Genomic DNA, 18,221 nt, shown 5'->3' on the forward strand with positions numbered 1-18,221 from the left:
GTGCTTGGGCGTCCTCGGATTTCATTGAGATTTGGGGCCCTATAACGTAAAACTGTTCTAACATGTTTTCCAATCTCCTGACGTCAAACTTGCGTAAACGCCGACGCAAGCATCGGGCGGTGACCCGCAGAGTTTTCTGAATAGACCAATCAAACGCTCTGCTCGTTTATAGGAGGTCACTTTTGTTAGCTTTTAAAAACGAATAACATTGAGCGGCTTGTCTCATCTAACCCACTGACAAGAGGCGAGGAGCACGCTCAAGTGGAGAGGGATTCGATGGGGCCGAGCCAGTGCACCGAAAATCGATAACCGGATGAAGAGGGTGATGCCGGCGTCTGCGATTGGTCCGCTTCCCCTTACTTGGCCTGAGGTGGCTGGTCGAAAATCGCGGCGGCATGCAACGGAAGCGCAAGAATGACGCTAAAACGGAGCCTCAGCAAAGAAGAGTTGGCAAAGCGAGGTCGTAAACGTTCCCAAAATGCTTGAAAACGTTACACGACCACGCAAAAAAGTTTATTGTACGCAAATAAATCCATGCCCTCAGGCAGATGCGAGTAGCCAGTGCCTGAGCTATCGGCGGCAGCCTCTTTTATTCCTTTCGGAACGGGGCAGCCTGCGGCTATTAAAAAAAAAATCAGTTTTGTTCGGCAGATTATTGCATCTTTAACGCGTACACGTCACTTTGACGTGTCAGTTTCGCGGTTTTATGACGTCGTGTGACAGGCGCGGGATGTGGGTGCAGCCCAAAACCCTTTGACCAATAGCCGACAATTAATGGCTTAAAGGCGTCGAATGAGAAATAACTATTTTTTTTTGTTTGGTCCAATGATGCATATGATGATAGCAACTTTATTGTACTGCCGTATAGGGAGGCCCCCTACTCCCCGTCCCCGGCACACAGGCCTTAAGGACGGGGGCCGGGACCACCGCGATTAGAAGGAAGCAAAGAGGTCTTGACTCTTCGCGGCTTCTTCCGCCAGGCGGATGGCGTGTTGCTGTGGAGTAGGGTCCTCGCTCCGCAGCAGGGCTTCCCAGGCCTCTCTACAATTTGTTTCGTTCAGCCCCTGGGGTACGCGTCATATCAGATGGGGAGCTATTGCGGTTTTCGTGAAGTCTCGTCACAGACAGGCGAAATGGGGTGGTTCAAAAAAGTTTGGTTGCAGTTTGAAAGTTTGAAAGCTGATTGCAGAATTGGAATAGAAAAGTTTGGAATAGCTTTACGTTATAGCGCCCTTGATTCGGGGCGTAGTGAAAGGAGGGAGAACGTGGTAAAACAAAATTATTTTCCTCTTGTCCCTACTGCAATCCCCCCCCCCCCCTCATTCCTCCACCTGCTGGCGTTATACGTAGTCCCCGATACACACAGCATCACTGACACTACAAATAACAAAAACATAATCTGACTCGGGGTTCTGATAGAAAGAGTGAAATAAATATCCGTCTTCAGTGATATTAATACGCTTAGCTTTCTCGCGTAACTAACCTGCGATTTTTCGGACATGTCTAACCGTTTAGTGGGTCCATTCAGAATATAATACAGTCTAAAACAAAAGTAAAAAAGAGCATAGTCGTGCGGCACCACCATGGCACGGTGGAAAGGGGAACGTTCTCGCATTCTCATGAAAGCTATCGTTTGCAGGCGCTGTCGTTTGACACGCCGCGCCTCTGCTCGAAGACGCTGCACGGGGTTTCGAACAGGTCCCGAGGAAATGATGGTCGAAGTACCGGTTGGCAACCCGTACGGGTAAGACACGGTGGCAAGTGGAGCGCCATGCATAACACAAAGTGCAACATGGTGCCACAAATAATCCTCGCCCAATGCATTCTTCGGTATCAACCGTGGTTGGTTGTTTATGGTTGTTTACACACACACACACACACACACGCACGCACACGCACACACACACACACACACACACACACACACACACACACACACACACACACACACACACACACACACACACACACACACACACACACACACACACACACACACACACACACACACACACACACACACACACACACACACACACACACACGCGCGCGCGCGCGCGCGCGCACACACACACACACACACACGCACGCACGCACGCACGCACGCACTAAACGGGCTGCCTTAATGTACAAAAGAAACAAGAGAAGCAGAACGGGACACGATCCAGGTACAGGGCACCGAGGACACCGATGTGTAGCACCTATTGAGGACTGCGCAGGCATACGACGCCTCCGAGAACCCTTGTTCAGGTTGTCGGACCTCTGCAGTGACCGGCATGCTGAATTCAGCAAGTGAGGGGATTCAAGATGAGCGCCATTGCAGAGCTTTTCTGGACTTCCTGCTCGATGCGGCGTTGCATTGAGATTTACAAGTCTTCAGCCATTTCTTTGTCTGAGAATCGCTTTTCTGTGAAGCAGCGGCCTCTTGCGGCGGACGTCGCTACCTTCTCGCATGCAGGAGCTTCGAGGTGGTGGTTCTTGTTGACCGCAAAGACGGCGCGAGACACAACACATCGTCGTCTTCGTCCGCTAGAATATTGCCTGCTGCGACTCCCGAAATGCACGCACAGGCGCCGCCATTCCCAGAGTTGGCGTGGCACGCAAATCGTCGCGGGAATCGTTGATCAATTGGCTCCATAACTGGCTCGGTAACCAATGCTCCAAACTGCACGTTGTCGCCAGCGGAATTTTTGTATATAGTCGTCGCGGCGCCTTGCAAAGTTTCGTTTTCTCTTCGTTGTGTTAACACCACTCTCCTGCTAGTTCTCCGGGACGTTGTTCTCGTTCGCGCTAAACAGATTGTAAAGCAGCCCACGTTCACTGTCGCGAATGCAACTGTCGAATGCGCTTACACGACCAAAAGTTCGCACTCGTGATTTCCCACACCATAATCGCAGGACTCTGGCATAAGCTTTGCAAACGTTACTATAGGGGACACTAGTGTCTATATACGAGAGCTCCAAGTAAAGTGCTTCGGCTAGCATAAGGCATGGTGTGGAGTTCACCATATTTAGTAATCATCATGCGTATGACTTCAAAATGGCTTTGCGACTTTGCGAATTGGTTGTTTTGAACAAAAGATTGCGGCATGAAAGCAACAGTTCCTAATGATTTTGTATGTATGCAGATACATATTGCCTTGTGGCTTTTGGAAAACAACGGTTGCTTGAAAACGTAGATAGGTAAAAATTAAAGAATAGCGCCACAGGAAGGTCTGAAGCTACAGGCAGAAGCTTAGGCAAATCCATGTACTACCCATTATTCTCATGGCAGCTGAAATATGGCAGCGCCACAGTTCTCTCTAGTGATTTGTTTGTAGTAAAACATATGGTTTCGGCTTCTGGTACAGGCATGCCATGCCGGAACGCCTATAGCAAAATTTTATTATATTTTGCTTGCTATGTTGTACTTGCGCGTCTGCAATGTTCAAGTTAAGGTTCGAATCTGTCCCATGCTGTTCTGTACACCGGTGTATCAGCGATAAAGTTGATTAGCGGAGCCACTGACTACTGTTGATGTACTTTGTAAATGCTCTACCACTAAGCTCGAACTTTCTGTGCTGCTTGACTTGTTTCGCTTCTGATGCACCTGCAACCCGTGAGGCCAGGACCAACTATGTCACACTGCGCATAACACCAGGGCTTGTGTTTGGGAACAAAGAAAAAAAAACTTTCTGGCGCTAGAACTCTTCGTTGGAGCACAGGCCGGCCGGTCAATGGCAAACAGCACTTGCGAACAAAAAGCACCTTGTGAACTCGGGCACCAGTTACCTTTCACGTCTTTCGATCGGTGCCTTCAATACCGAAGAAAACTCTCGCGCAAGTGGATTGCACACAAGCCCTGCGACGAAAACCCTCCTCCTCTCTGTTGACTCCCGCGGCCGTCATGATTTTTTTTCTTCCGCTTGAGTTGCCACGCGGCATAACGTCAGTATGAAACAAAACACAGACGTGATTTTATTCGCGGAAGAAAGCAAATTTTCCCAGAGGGAGAAACGAACGTCATAATTCAAAGGTCAACACATGCTTTCGCAAGGTTTGCTTTATATCGGCGAAAGTGGACGCGTTCAGTGACACGCAAGCCTTCGTTGGTCCCGTGGTCTCAATTTCGGTGCGCCACCGCAAGCGCCACGCGCCTGCTGCGGCGGCGTTCAGCTTCCTCCGCGATTCGCCGTGGTATCGCGAAAATACCTGCGGAATACCTGCGCCGCCGGCACATCGTCTCGGCGCGCCACGCAGGACGCGGTGGAGGTGGCGGCGCCCCGCCGCCACCCGGCGATCCTTACGGCGGTCGAACGCCTGGGGAACCGCCGGGAGCAGCGCCGGGTGGTGCCAAGGGCAATGCTCCCGGCGGTCGCGCGCCTGGGGAACCGCCGGGAGGAATGCCGGGTGTTGCCAAGGGCAATGCTCCCGGCGGTCGCGCGCCTGGGGAACCGCCGGGAGGAACGCCGAGTGGTGCGGAGGGCAATGCTCCCGGCGGTCGAGCGCCTGGGGAACCGCCGGGAGGAACGCCGGGTGGTGCGAGGGGCAGTGCTCCCGGCGGTCGAGCGCCTGGGGAACCGCCGGGAGGAACGCCGGGTGGTGCCAAGGGCAGAGGAGGCTTGGGTGACGAGCCCGGGGCTGGTGCCGCCGCTGGCGATGGCGCGGCCGCTGACGGAGATCCGCCTGCACCTGCCGCAGCAGGTGGCGGCGCTGGCGATGGCGCGGCCGCTGACGGAGATCCGCCTGCGCCTGGTGCAGCAGGTGGCGGCGCTGGCGATGGCGCGGCCGCTGACGGAGATCCGCCTGCGCCTGGTGCAGCAGGTGGCGGCGCTGGCGATGGCGCGGCCGCTGACGGAGATCCGCCTGCGCCTGGCGCAGGCGACGGTGAGCCGGGAGCGGCCGCCTCTTTGCTCATGAGCTCTTTCTCCAGCTTGATGAGTTCGAGTACGCCGTCCTGCATCTCTTTCACGGCCTGGTATTCGGTGAGACCCAGGCGCCGCTTGTTGGAGATGTCGTAGACGCCGCCTTCGCTATCCGTGTGCTCGCCACGGGTGCCTGGAGTGACGCGCGCGAGTTCGAGCGCAGAGCTGTCAGGAGGAATGGCCTTGCGCGCTAGGGCGTACTGAAGATTTCTTCGGTCTTGTGCTCTGGGACTTCGCGCTGTTGCTCGCCCCGGCCGTTCACGATATATGCGAAAATACCGCGGCCACCGTGCACGCATACCTCGGCAGAAGGAAAGAGACGCGAAGCTAGCTAATGGTGAGAATTCGAGAAGGGAGTAGGATTGGACTTGTTGGCGAAACATGCTTTAAATGTATGACTAACAGCGCAAGGACAGCAGAGGGGACACAAGAGAGAACACAGCGCTCTGTTCTCCCTTCTGTCCCCTCTGCTGTCCTTGCGCTGTTATAAAGCGTGAGAGATCAGTTCCGGCCAGTAGGTTTCTCAGCGGCTAGTGGGAAATCTGTTGCCACCACCTGTGGAAGCTTGTACAATGACGCTGTGATATACATGAAAACAGCGAAGGTTCTGCTTGTTTTGAATGTGGGTTCCTTATTTAGCTTTCTTGAAGTAGGCCTTCCTAACAAGTCCTGGTTCTCTCGCAATAAAATTTTGCTTGAATGTTCATTACGTTAAAAATCCCACGGGAACCCACGGGATCTCCATGGCGTCGCTACCGTGTCCATGTTATTCTGTTGCATGTATGACTATTATGTTCGTACCGTAATCTTCACGGAAAGTTGTGTGCAGTAGCTTAACAAACGCAGACCCATGATTTTAGCGACGGTGCAGCGATGTAGTACTTTGCGGCTGCGTCAATATAAACCATACAGCAGCTTGAACAATGACGAGAAAAACAGTGATAAGGTACAAAAACTGTGAAGTGATGCCAGTGCCAATAATACCAGTGCCAACGAAATCATTCGAGCCGTATTAAGCCGCTCAAGCATTTCTTCCCAAGGACTGATGCCTGCGTGGCGCCAGATTTGCTTGATGTAACGCTTCTTTCTTGCGAGAAGCGTGTCGCCTGCCACTAAAAAATGTTGGCAGAGTTTGTTTCCGCAGTTGCCATAGAAAAAAAAAAGAGTTATGTTCCCTCAGTGTAAAGGTAGTAGCAACCGCGTGGCCGCGCATGTTTTGTTTGGTTAGTATTAGCACTTTCATAGCAAATGTCACTGATTGTTGTCACGTTACCGCCTATGACTGATGCACTTGCAACATGATATTGTTGGTAACCCTTAAGTCCATATTAAAATACGTGGCCTAACGTTTCCAAGCAACTCACGAGTTACGTGAGCAGGTGTAGTGCACGTATGGCTCTAGGCTAATAATGGACTACGCGGATTTCCTAAGAAGGAGCTTTATGTCCTGTTTCAGTAGTTACCTGCAGCACTGTGGAAGCTACAGGCTTCATTGATCAATAGGGGAGGCGAACACATCTTGAAGGTATCCTTCCGATCCCTGTCGTCTGCTTGTGGAGAGCGCCGCAGCGCCGCCGGCGGCAGCATCAGATACGACTGTAACCGCGCAGCGAGATCAGCTGTTGTGATAGCAGTCTTAGAAAATTCGTTCCATATTCGCTCTAACGGCAAAAAAGTCGTTCTTTTTCAAAATGTCTTGAGACATGCAGGAGGAGGAGAGTTGCAGAGACTTCGGAAGCGGAGGGTTCTGAAGGAGCACTCGGCCAGCGAGTCGCACGGGTGGTGGCGCCTTTTCTTGATCCCTTTTGTAACGTCTACCTGGACAGGGTGCGCTCGCTCACATTCGTTAGCGCAGCCGTTTCCTTAATTTGGATTCGTGCACGTATACTGCGCTCCTTCCGCACTGTTCCAAGCATGTTCAACGTCAACTTAATCGTTCCTTTCGCGCAGAAGAGCAGCTTGGAACAATGTACCACGCAAGTAAGTCTGTGGAAGCCATTTTTGCGAGGAACGAAGCGCTGCCCAAGATGGAGTCCTCGGCGGTGTTGCGCCTGTGCCGACTACACAAATGAACTTAGCCATGGCCAAATCAATTAATTGTTTGTGCTTTTATTGCGATAGCAACTATACGGACACTCCAGGCGCATTTCTGCCGTCGCCGTGCGGTTCCGCAGAAAGTCAAAAGGCGATAAAATCGTCGACGCGCGCCGTATGCTGTATGTGTGATTGAAATTGTGCGACGGTGAGCCGGCGCACGCGTTTCAACCTTGCGCACGCAAGAGAGGAAAGCGGGGAGGCAGCGCGCCGTTTTCCGTCGCGCGCAAGGCTTCGGTGTGAGGGTAAAAGGGAGGGAAGCGTTCTACTCCGGGCGGCCGCGCTCGCTCGCCCGGACCGCTCTATCTTGACAAGCCATCGGCGACAGGGACAGACTCCGCCACGCCCTGTGTTTTCGCGGCTTAGTTCGTGCTGGGGGGGGGGATGCGAGACGCAGCACGAAGGTCAATACTCTCGCTGTTCCTGCCGCGCTTCCTCACTCCAGCGTTTCGACAGCAAGTTTCCGCGGCTATCGAGTGAGATGTGTTCATGCTTGCATGTGCGTGCGTGGCACCATGCTTCTTAGTTTAGTTATCATAGCTATGTTTACAAGTTTATACGGCCGACAAAACTGCTCTTCTTACTTCGTATAGCTGTCCGCTAATTTGCTATGACAATCGATGCTATGCCTTTCGGGCGAAACTGCGACTTTGTAAACGCGAATTAATGCCTGCACGGGAGCGCTGCATTAATTTTCCTGTGCTTTGCACGTTTTCATTCGAACAAATCGAAAACTCTGTTATCAGTATCATAGAGCTTCAGTAAATATTTTATTAAATAAGGATGCAAAATCGCGCAATAAACCAGCCTGAGATCTGCAGAAGTGCTTCCAACTAAGCACCTATTGACGAGATCACTTGTCAAGGCCGCTTATCTGTCCGACGGTTTTCGAATTGTGGCACTACATCTCGCTGCGCATGAACCTGCGCTCGCGGCTCGCGTAGCCTTCGCTCTTCTGCATGGAACTACTGAAAGAGACTATCGCTCGGGGGCTCTTATCTAAATACATGGGAGAGGGAAAATAGTTTTTCTCTGCGACGATGTCAGAGAGTTTGATGAAGTTTGTTGTATTTAAAAGAAAAGTTGAAATATGGTAATTGTTGGTAGCGAACTTTCAATTTAGGCCGTGATTTTTTAAATAAATATGGTTGAAAATCGCCAATTTTTAGAAAACGAAATTATCAAGTTCACAACTCTGTAACTCAGCAATGAAAGACGGTATCACAATTCTGTAAATTGCATCCAATAGTCCACCGAAAGAGGACAGAAGTATTGTATTATACACGGCTCTGAAGCAGATCACTAATTTATGAGTAGGACTTTTGCAAAACCCCTGTAAACAATGTAACAAATTGACGCAAAATACAAATTGATAGTTAAATCTGTCCACTTTGACTGCTCTAACGGATACAGTCTACAGAACCGCGATAACTGTTCTTGGTGCAGAGCTACGAATCTGTAAACTTCCTGCTTCTATTTTTTTCACACTTACCAATTTATGAAAATTCCTTTTAAAATATTCAAGCCTTAAATGAAAATTCTGCTCGCAACAGTCACTGCAATTTAACTCTATCTCTAAGTGCAACAGATTTCATTAAACTAGGCCCAGTGTTTTTTTCAGAAAAGCGTTTCTGCGTTTTACGTACATTTGGATAAGCGGAATTGGAGTTGGACTGTAGCTAAAGATTCCCCTTAACGAGCGCTAAATACATGGTTACACCATCGCTACTGCATTTCAACCGCATTTACAAGAGCTTTTACGGGACATTCGTATCAGATTCTGGCAAGTCTATTACAAAGTTGTGGTGTGGAATACGGATACGGCGAAGTGGGAATAGGAGTCATTCGATGGAAGCGAAATGCAAAAATATAAAATAAAGAATTCCGCGTACTTAGATTTAGGTGCACGTTAAAGAACACCGGGTGGTCAAAAATTAATCCGGAGTGTCACACTACGGCGCACCTCATAATGAGGTAGCGGTCCTGGCACGTAAAACTCCATTGTTTTTTTCAAGAGGGGTCACTCGTACACTGCGCGATTTGACACCATCTAAATTCAATTAGCAACGACTCTGCTCGTCACTGGCTCAAGAAGTTATTAGATGATTCTGCTGTTGTCTCCGTCGCTGCAGTGTGTCTGCTTTGCGGGCACAGGTTTGTCCGGTAGAAATGACACTTCGTGAATGTTGGTCGTGATGGCTTGCCCGCCGGCCGTGGCCCGGCGCGACGATGTTGATCGACGAAGGGCCCCTCCGCGAGGGCGCGTATGCTTGCTCTAGGACGCGACGACTGTAACCTCATCACTCGACCGCACGGATGGCGCATCGCGGGTCATACGGTTTGTTTATACCAGCTACAATGACCAGCACTTGCGTTAGCAACAGCAGGGCAGACAAGGTAGCGCAAGCTGGTGTAACAGCGAAGCCCGCGGGTTGAAGAAGGCGAGACAAGGACAAGGTGCCGGCTTTGTCGGTTGTGGGGTCACTCCTTTGTCGCGAAACAGTGCGGATGCGGTGGAAAAGTTGCGATTAGAAAGAACGAAATACTCCTGACGAGAAGGTTAAGACGAGAATGAAACGCGACACCACTCGACAGTTGTCAGGGTCACTGATATAATCAGCGTTATTACAAAGCCGGTCGGTGTCATCGCACTCACGAAACCTGAAAAGGAAGAAAGAAATGGTGGACTTCGTCTTGTTTTTGGCCGATCCTGTCCAGTGTATGAATGTTCGTGGCTCAAGTTGAAAGAGATAAATAGATAAAAAGAAATAAATAAAGAAATAATAATAATAGTAAAAAAAACAACGTGCACCCCCCTCTTCCCGAAAAGAAAAAAGAAAGAGAGAGAGAAAAGCACAGCGGTGGAGCTTTCTCTATCTGCTGCCGCGGGAACCATTACTGCCGTGTCGGTCAGTCACTATAGTGACTACGCAGTTCACCCACCTCGTACTTGCAGGTTGTACTTGGCTGCGATGGAGTCCAGCTTGGCCTTGTCGGCGGCCAGCTTGGGCAGCTTGATGTGCACGCTGGCACGGATGGTGGTGCCCAGGTTCGTGGGGCAGAAGGTCAGGAATCCGAGCCGGTCGTCCCGCGAGAAAGGCAGCTTCTTCTCGATCTCCTTCACGCCGTTCACCATGCGGCTAAACACCTGCACGGACAGCCGAGAACGGAGTCTCTCAGCGCAGCCCCAGAAAGCGGCACGAAATAGCGGCGAAGTACGCTCGATTAGGACTCCCTCGACCGTTATTCGGGCTTAGCCGACGATCGCACCAGCGCAACATCTAGCTGCCGTGGTGGCTGAGTAGCTGCGGCATGTTTGCCCATCGAGGACGAGGTCGCGAGTTTCGTTACTGGCCGCTGTGGCTGCACTTCGATGGGGGGGGGGGGGACGGAATACAAAACACTCGTGCGTTCATTTGGTTCGATCTAACATGTCATCGTCGCATCTGTCTTACGCTTGCATCAGCTAACCGCTCGCTAGACTTCCCCAAACGCAACCTTAAACGTGATCCAGCTAACTTACGTAGCGTGCCACGCATCGCTCTTATACGTTCTAAAGTATTCCCCAGCCCTATTCGGGATGCATTCGAGAACTACCCTCATTCGGGAAATCTAATCACCACAGAGTTGCGCGGCCCGTTTCTGAACATTCACTTTACGCCACACATCTGCAGTAAGGTCGCGCCCCTCATAACGGGTTACCACACTACCACACAATCGGTCGACTTTCTCTGCTGCACAAAACCTGTAATCTCCTGTACCTTTACCCAATTTTCGAACCACCCAAAGCCTTTTTCCTACGAACAGATCATTACTTCACCATAAACATATGACCTGATGCTCAAAACTTCAACTCCCTCGAACGATAGTAGAACACTGCTAATCAAACAGACTTCACAACTTTTGAGTAACTCTTGCGCAAAAAATATGTTTAACAATGTTCATTACCTCGTTTTACTCTTGTTCGCAGTTTTCTAAGTGGATATATTACTTGCTTCAATGTCCTGTTCGAACCCATTACCTAAATTGCAGCTAACACTGCGCTCACACAATTTTTCCAATTTCCTTTTTGTGCCCTTATGTATCTGGTATCTGACTTCGCTTGACTCCTGTCACAATGCCTTACTATTTATGCAATTTACTTTGTAGTGAGCTTGTTCGTTTGATTTGTTCGTAGTTTTGCCCATTTCCTATTTGCCATCTCCTTTTCATTACTCATATTGTCAATTTGTTTTATATTATGTTTTGTCTATTCTGTAATTTTTGCGTCCCAAAACCTCACCTCGTTCTTTTCCCCTGCGTTACCCCCTCCATTTCTTTACGTATTGCCCTTTCGAGAGATTGTATTATTAAATAAATAAAAAAAAGATTCTATGTGCTGCGTTACATTGTACTGCGCGTATTTATTTGTACTTACCCTATTCTTTACGGTTAGCTGCTCTGTCCACAAGCTTTCTAAATGCGAAGTATTTCTTGGCGAACATTTGGTACTCTGACATTATCTATCTAGCCGCCTGCGCCTTGGTGCTCTCATGGTCGTTTCGTTAACTTTGTAAGTTACAAAATTTGCGGAGGATGACAAGAGTATGACGAACATAAATGATCGGTCATAACATGAAAACCATGACATGTGTGTCATGGGGTAGGACATCATACAGCGGCCTACGTCTTGATACTCTCATGGTCGTTTCGTTAATTCCGTAGGTACCAAAAAGTGGCATAGTATGACAAGAGTGCATGACGAATATAAATGATCAGTCGGGACGTGAATGTCATCAAATGCGTGCCATGTAGATCATGAAACAGCCGCCTACGTCTTGGTATGTACCAAAATTGGCGTAGTATGACAAGAGTTTATGACGAAGATAAATGATCGGTCATGACATGAATATCAGGACATGCGTGTCATGTAGGTCACGAAACAGCCGCCTACGTCTTGATGCTCCATGGCCGTTTCGTTAACTTGGTATGGACCAAAATTGGCATAGTGTGACAAGAATGTGACGAACATAAATGATGGGTCATGACATGAATTCGTCATGACAGGTGCATCGTGTAGGTCGTGGAACAGACGTTTACGTCTTGGTATGTACCAGGACTGACAGTATGTATATGACAAAAAGTGTATGACAAACATAAATGATTAGTGACGACACGAATGTCATGACATGCGTGTCATGTAAGTAATGAAACGGCTGCCGACGTCTTGGTGCTCTCATGGTCGTTTCGTTAACTTGGTATCTACCAAAACTGGCAAAGTATGACGAGAATGTATGACGAACGTAAATGATAGGTCATGACATGCGTGTTACGTAGGTCATGAAATCGCCGCCTACGTCTTAGTATGTACCAAAACTGGCATAGTATGACAAGAGTTTATGACGAACATGAATGATCGGTCATGACATGAACGTCATGACATGCCTGTCATGTAGGTCATCAAACAGCTGCCTGCGTCTTGGTGCTCTCTTGGTCGTTTCGTTAACTTCGTAGGCTCCCCGCACACTGCTTCACATAAGATCGATTCCCACAGGGCGTGGGATCTGCCAGCTTTTAAATGCAAAGCATTTCTTGGGGAACACTTGCCACTTTGACAGCACCTTTCTATCTAGCCGCCTACGTCTTGGTGCTCTTACGGTCGTTTCGTTAACTTGTTATGTACCAAATTAGCATCGTATGACAAGAGCATAAGGGATAAATCATGACATGAATATCATGACATGTGTGTCATGTAGGTCGTGACACAGCCGCCTACGTCTTGGTGCTCTAATGGCCGTTTCGTTAACTTGGCACGTACCACAATTGGCATAGTATGACCAGTGTATGACGAAACATAAATGATCGATCGTGACATGAATATCATGACTTGTGTGTGCTCTCATGGTAGTTTCGTTAACTTGGTACACTCCCCGCACACGGCTTCGCCTAACATCGATTCCCACGAGGCGTGGGATCTGCCGGCTTTTTCTATTTTAACTAACTATCACTGGTCTCGTTGCAGTCTCCGGTTTAGGGACCACTGCCTGTACATCAGCCATACGTAACGGCGTGAATCTCTGACGAATAGTAAACAAGCGAGCCAGGACGAGAGCGCACCTGCTTGAGGTCCCCTCCCTGCTGCATAGAGATGATTCGCAGGTGGTCCTCCTCGTTGCACCACACCAGGAAGGTCTTGTTGTCGTTGTGGAAGATGCCTCGCCCGGTGGGCCAGTAGCGGCAGGCGTTGGCCGCCTGCAGGAAGCGGTCGCCCTCCTTGAACAGGAAGTGGTCGTCGATGAGCTGCTGCTGCGTCTTCTTGTCCATGCCGGTCAGCGGGTAGTAGGTGCCCTTGAGCTCGCCGTCCAGGCCTCGCAGGGCCGAGCTGACCTTCTCCTCCATCTCCTTGTACTGGGCCTCGGTCAGGCACGGGTTGAACGGGTAGCCCTGCAGTGGAATCGATTCGAGCACGTGTTAAAAGGGTGAGGCAAGATATTCCGGGGTAAGATAAGTGTACGCAGATGCAGGCAGCGCCACAGGAAATCTAGCGTTTAATCCTATGGCTGTCCCGGTTTTCGAGAAAGCGGGAAATTTCTTGTCTTCGGTGGGGATGCAGCGGTCCGCTGCATCACCACCGAAGACAAAAAAAAAAAGAAACAAAACAATCTGTAACATATTTTATATGCTACCAGATGACGAAACAATCCTGGATGAAGTGAAATACGAACCGCCATGTTAAACATGAATAATAGGTTTATTCACCATCGCCGTTGATGGGGGGACGTATAGAGAAGCTACGGCATGCAACACGTCTTTTTGTTTTGTTTTTTTACTTGCAGTATCAGCCTGAAGAAAACATACCTAAACAAACGTGAAAAAAATCGCAGTACAATAAGAAGTGACACGATTACAGTGCATGAGGTTGCTGTTGGAACGTGCCATTAGAAAGGGCGCAGATTCGCATACACAGAGCAGTGAACACAATACGTGAATAAAACATGTGCCATAGTCAACTGTGACACAAGCACCAAGAAATGTAGAATCACTACAGAGAAATACAGTAAGAACAAGAAATGATGAAAACACTGGTTTGGAGGATTTTAAGTAATACTCGATGCGAAACATTGTGTCTCCTTTTTTGTCACTTGAACCGGGTTTACATTACTACAGAGGCATAAATTTAGTAGTTTAGGAAATTGCGCTTTTTCATTTGTTCGCCATATGTCGTCCTGCAAGAGCATACGTGCCACGTAACAGAGTTTCTTGTGTGTATGATTTCTTTTTTATGAACAAGTGCTCCTCCTTTAAGATAATATACAATTTTAAATGCGATACTGTGGCGTTAGGCGGTATTTATAGATATGAAATACCTGTATTATGGGAGCTCCTTCGAACAGTGATGTTGAGGGGTAGTCATATGCCACACTGTGTGCATCTCATAACATTTGTTTCTGAAGTATATTAAGTTTCTTTAAATTTGGCACTGCTGTGTTCCCCCATATTAAGTGACAGATATATATATATATATATATATATATATATATATATATATATATATATATATATATATATATGCGGGTAAACCAATGCCTTACACAAAAAGAAGCTTCACTTTGCTGTGTAACGTGTGCATATTTGCGGATGTTAAACCAATGATACTACGTAATTTCTTTGTTATGCGCTCACTATCTAAACACTACGTCACGTTTTTCGTGAGGAAGACGCGTAATGTTTTAGAAGAGCTTACTATCTCTATTTTTCGTCATGAAACATCGCGTCATCGATGCAAAAAATCTCATTTTCAGGACGATAAACAATAGCCTTTGTTTTACTCGTGCGAATATTCAAAGCGTTATACTGTGACCATATACGAAGCCGCATAAGCGTGGTGTTAACGCTGGCGATTAACTCTGAGTCAGTTTGAGCTGAAAACAGTAATGTCGTATCATCCACATGCATAAATAATTTTGGTTCAGTGTCAATGTGTATCATATCATTTAGGTCGACGTTAAAACGAAAAAGATCGAGAATTCTCCCTGGGGGGACTCCAGATAGAATTGTTCTAATAGTTGAGGAATGTCCATTTATGTCCACATGTCGCTGTCTGCTACCTAGATAGTTTTGTTAGAGTGTCAAGCTTTCCCGTCGGAATGCATACGTTTTTAGTAAAAAAAAAAAAAAAAAACAATATGGGGTTAGGGCGGTCAGACGCATTTGTAAAATTTATGTAAATTCCAAGCGCTAGTTTGTTGTGCTCGAATGATTTTAAAATGATGTGCGCGTGTCTTTAGTCAAACTAAAGGTGCCCAATCTGAACAAACTGGAGAGATGGGCTCTATGTCCACATGTAGACCTACTCATGCCACATGGTAAAACAAGTACTTTTTTCAGATTAGTAAGAGACTGTTTGAGAATACCGAACTGATGTAACAGAAGTATTGTCCCACTAGGATTTTGTTTGGTCGGAGGAGGATGTTAGCAGCTGGCCTCCCGAACGAACATTTGTACCAAGCAGTGAAAAATTGACGCCAAGTACTCCAAGCTCGCCCTTTCTGGACTTCCTTTCTCGTGTCCTTGCTTTCTTTCTTTTTTTTTTGAGCTGTAAGGAATTCTCATAAACTCGTCCGAATTTTAGTTCTTGTACACTCCCAACTGTCCTTTCGGACAGCGAAGACATCTCGCACGCTGGGGATCGCCGAAAAGCACGCGTTTCTCAGCTGAACGTGGGTGCTCACGCGCATATGGGCGTCTGTCTGTGCTGAGTGTTTGTGAGCGCCGAACCCTCCAGCTTTCTCTCTGACGGTATGTGGGTGAGTGAGGGACGTCAAAAAATGGTAGGCGCCTGCGCGGATTCGAAAAAAAAAATAAAGCAGCATGCCGGGACATGACGACAGAGGACAGACCGGGTGGGCTGCCCGGCTAGATTCTACCTCTAAGCTGGGCGAGAGTGTTTTTTTTTTTTAAACATGAAAACAGTGCACCTTGCCGGCGGAGTAGCCTTCTGCCTTCGTTCTCGAGCAGCATTTGAAGCTGCCTTCTCTTCACGTAACCATGTAAATGAGTGTCTTTTTTTGTGATTCAACGTCGCCTCGTAAATGCCCGGGACTTCTCGGCTGATCGACGGAGTCCAGTTCCAGGCAACTGGGCCAACGCTATCGCCGTGTCTGAGGAACTTCTTGCAATAAATGAAGAAATATAACAGAGATCGTGCTTGTACGTTCTGCGTCGTGTTGTCTGTCTGATTTACCACTGATTTTTTTTTTTTACTGCTATGAATTACCCATTGGCACCGAACCAACGTTTTGCCATTATTAAGAACATTGCCGGTGACACAAATGTAAGGCGTGAAATATGCCTGTTCTCTCGGTAATGTCAATTTCTCGTGGCACTTAAACGACATGGCTATGCTGCTGTGGGTGCGAAAGGCCTTCGTGATCAGTGGCGTAAGTACACCGTGCTGCTGCAGGAACAGTTTCTCCGGTAACGCATACAAAAGAATGTGTTATCACTTGGCAACGCAGAGGGTCCGATGCCGATGGTTAGCACAGATGGAGGATGGAAGCCAGTGCGTTGAAAGGGGGCGCTCTTATCTTTCCTCACAATTTTATGCTTGGAATGAAATGAAAGTGCACTCAAGTGGAAGTAAAGCGAAAGTTTCCTGTAGTAGAATCAAACTTCGAGAGTGCAGCTTTGTTCTTCTCAGGCTCTAAGTTTTCGCTGTTCACGTGTAATCCTACTGCGAAAATAGAAGATGAATGATTGTTGTGATGAAAATCTGAAAAAAAACAACAAAAAGATGCATGTCTCCCGCTGCCTGTCTTGTTAGAAGGCCCTCAGGGGTTCTGATTTTGTGCTGCAATAAAGTCAATCATAACGGTATGTTGGCAACAATAAAAGTGGCGTTCGGAGAGACAATGGGGAGCGAAACGTGCCCTTCCGCAAAACAAGCTTCGTAGCTGGCGAAAAATTTGTTCTGGTTCGATGAGGCAACCCGACATCAACGCATTTACGGGGTAGTCGCTCTGCAAGCAGAGCTAGCGTACCAGAACATTTTTTTTTTACCTGAGTAGCTGTTTTGCGCCAGCAAATGTGACAAATTCAGCATTTTCAGCACGAACTGAACAAGATGGAGGCACAGGTGCGAAAAGCAGCGCGCACACCTGTAGTTTAAACATGAGCTGTAATGCATTTGCACTGTCTGGCCGGTAAGAGAGAGAGAGAGAAATAACTTATGAAAAGCAGAATGCTTAACCTGAGTACGTTCGTCTACATGCTACTTTGCAGCAAATGGGACAGAGTGGAACGAAGAGCCCATAAGGATGTGGGGGAATAATGAAGAATAATTAAAAGAAGAAAGCGTGTTCAAATCTTCCCATCCTATCGGCAGTAGAATAGGTGCACTAGGCAACGAAGCCTGTAATCTTTTTATCTCGAGATGAGGTGGGTGAGTCACAGCTTACAGCGGGTGCCTCCTAGATGGTCATCTTTAAGTTTCAATAATTCTCAATTGATTCGTTTCTCCTGTCCTACTGTACAAATAAAAAGGAAGTTGGAAATATGCGCCCTTATATGTCGCGCGTGTGCATTCACGTACTGTTTATTCATATTGCAAATGCTGGCTACCGTGAGAGCAACGTACAAACTAGGCCGTGGACGAATTTTCCTGGACGGCGAATGAGAGCGCGCGCGATAGGCGTAAAAAAACCGTCCAGCAGAACAAAGTAATTGCTATCGTGTCATAGCCTTGCGCGAAAGGAAAACATTGTACCGTCCTCTTCTGTCTTCTTTCGCGACATCCTCTCCTGCGAAGCTTGTCTATGCGTGGAAAGGAACCCACACACATCTTTGCACGTTGATGCTATCGAATCTTCTTCCGTCTTACGAATTTACGCACAACATATTTCATCAAGGAAAGGGAAACGGTCGCCGATCACCCGTCATAAGTAGGAGCGATTTATTTATATATATATATATATATATATATATATATATATATATACAAGAGCTCCCGTAATCGAGAGTAGATGTAAGCATGAAATGGCTACCGCCAAAGCAGATTGGTTGGAGACTATACTAGCCACAACCTTAAAATGGGCGTAGTGCATGTTCGCAACGGCACACCCCACCCCACCGCACCACGTCATACTGTGCACTGGTCCATACGTACACAATAGTTTCCTGTCATAGACAGAACCTGATTGAAAGTCTCGTCTCGGTCAAACAAGCATCCACGGTGCTCCGGACGCTG

The 18,221-nt window shown here is 48.0% G+C and overlaps 2 protein-coding genes across 4 annotated transcripts in view; both read right to left on the bottom strand.

Moving 5' to 3' along the window:
- The window catches only part of LOC142579966 (arginine kinase), a 101,699-nt gene that overhangs the window by 5,044 nt on the left and 78,434 nt on the right, over positions 1 to 18,221 (bottom strand). For all 3 annotated transcript variants that reach the window (XM_075690655.1, XM_075690654.1, XM_075690657.1), the window contains exons 4-5: positions 13,094 to 13,420; positions 9,941 to 10,145 (exon numbers count right to left, since the gene is read on the bottom strand). In XM_075690655.1, coding sequence (XP_075546770.1) covers positions 9,941 to 10,145; positions 13,094 to 13,420 — 532 coding nt within the window. The remainder of the gene's footprint in view (positions 1 to 9,940; positions 10,146 to 13,093; positions 13,421 to 18,221) is intronic.
- Positions 3,934 to 5,202, bottom strand: LOC142577669 (uncharacterized). The gene has a single exon (XM_075687139.1). The coding sequence runs from the start codon at positions 5,200 to 5,202 to the stop codon at positions 4,282 to 4,284; it is 921 nt and encodes a 306-aa protein (XP_075543254.1). The 3' UTR covers positions 3,934 to 4,281.

The sequence above is a fragment of the Dermacentor variabilis genome, chromosome 4 (genome assembly GCF_050947875.1).
Source record: "Dermacentor variabilis isolate Ectoservices chromosome 4, ASM5094787v1, whole genome shotgun sequence".
NCBI lineage: Eukaryota > Metazoa > Arthropoda > Arachnida > Ixodida > Ixodidae > Dermacentor > Dermacentor variabilis.